Source organism: Alligator sinensis, unplaced genomic scaffold (assembly GCF_000455745.1).
Source record: "Alligator sinensis unplaced genomic scaffold, ASM45574v1 scaffold1989_1, whole genome shotgun sequence".
NCBI lineage: Eukaryota > Metazoa > Chordata > Crocodylia > Alligatoridae > Alligator > Alligator sinensis.
Genome location: NW_005843986.1, coordinates 22945 through 24046, shown reverse-complemented (window position 1 = coordinate 24046; position 1102 = coordinate 22945). Strand labels below are relative to the sequence as shown.

The 1102-nt window shown below is 48.8% G+C and overlaps 1 protein-coding gene across 1 annotated transcript in view; it reads left to right on the top strand.

Moving 5' to 3' along the window:
* Positions 1 to 494: 494 nt before the first annotated feature.
* LOC112549009 (zinc finger protein 180-like) overlaps positions 495 to 1102 on the top strand; it is a gene marked incomplete at its 5' end in the record, with an annotated part of 5431 nt that continues 4823 nt past the window's right edge. Inside the window, one exon of the mRNA XM_025195821.1 lies at positions 495 to 611. Coding sequence (XP_025051606.1) covers positions 495 to 611 — 117 coding nt within the window. The remainder of the gene's footprint in view (positions 612 to 1102) is intronic.

Genomic DNA, 1102 nt, shown 5'->3' with positions numbered 1-1102 from the left:
TCCCTTTGCTCCCCACTGCTCTGTCCATGATTAGATCTCTCACATCTCATACTTGTATATATTCCTCCTCCTTTTGATCCAGCCGCCTTCCCTGGAGTCTTCATCCTTGATAACAGGATTTCCCTTTGCCTTCTCACCATGATCATATCATTTGCCAGTCTTTGTGTCTAAGAATGCAGTAACAGCCATTCCTTGGGCAGTTATTCTGATTTCCTCCCTCTCTTGCCTAGTGTGTCCTGTCCAAACTCATTTCCAGTCATTTGCCTGGAATTGCACTGGTATTTGCTTCCTATGACCACATGTCCACTACCTGGTTGAAAAGGACCATCCTCTTCCCCCTGCTATGCCTTCCCTTCCATCCTAAATGTCCATCTTCCCTTGTCCTTCAAGTCCTTTGTATAATCCTTGAGTTCATTGGCTCCATTTCCCAAATTTCAGTTGCTTGTTCTGCATCTAGTACCAATAGTTAAACTCTCTAACCACTGCCCAAACAGGATATCGAGGCCCTGCTCCTGACTTGATCTTCCGCATCCAGCGAGGACAGGTGGAGCTCTGGGTCCGTGATGATGAGGATCGTGGGGAAATGCGGAAGTCACAGGACGTGCTGCCAGGTGAGTTGTGGCTGTCCCCTCCACCCGACTCCCCTCTCACAAATGCTCCATGCCCAGGGTGAAAGGGAGCCTGGAAACTGCAGACGTGCCCTGTGCTGCCATTTCAGGGTGCTGACCTCAAATAGCTTGTGCTGTCATGTGTGCAGACGGGTGTTGTTCCACCCTCTGAAATTCAGCCTGTGGAAACTCTCAATAGTCTTTTTTTGCCAAAGACCCCCAATGTTTGACATGGCCCCTTGCTGATTTAATAACAAGAAAACTGTAATAGAAATTATTACAAGTTCCTCCCTGCAATACAACCTGACAGATGGCTCCTTTAGACATTACAGCAGCGGTGCTTGGTGGTGCTAGCATGGTGACCTCCGCTGGGCGCGGGAGGTACTTGTTTCTGGCTTTCCCGCTGTTCACGTAGAAATGCACGACCGCCCCCAACTCCCCAGAGTAAGAGCATGCACACAACACCCTCTTCCTTTGTTTGTCCATTACTTTAA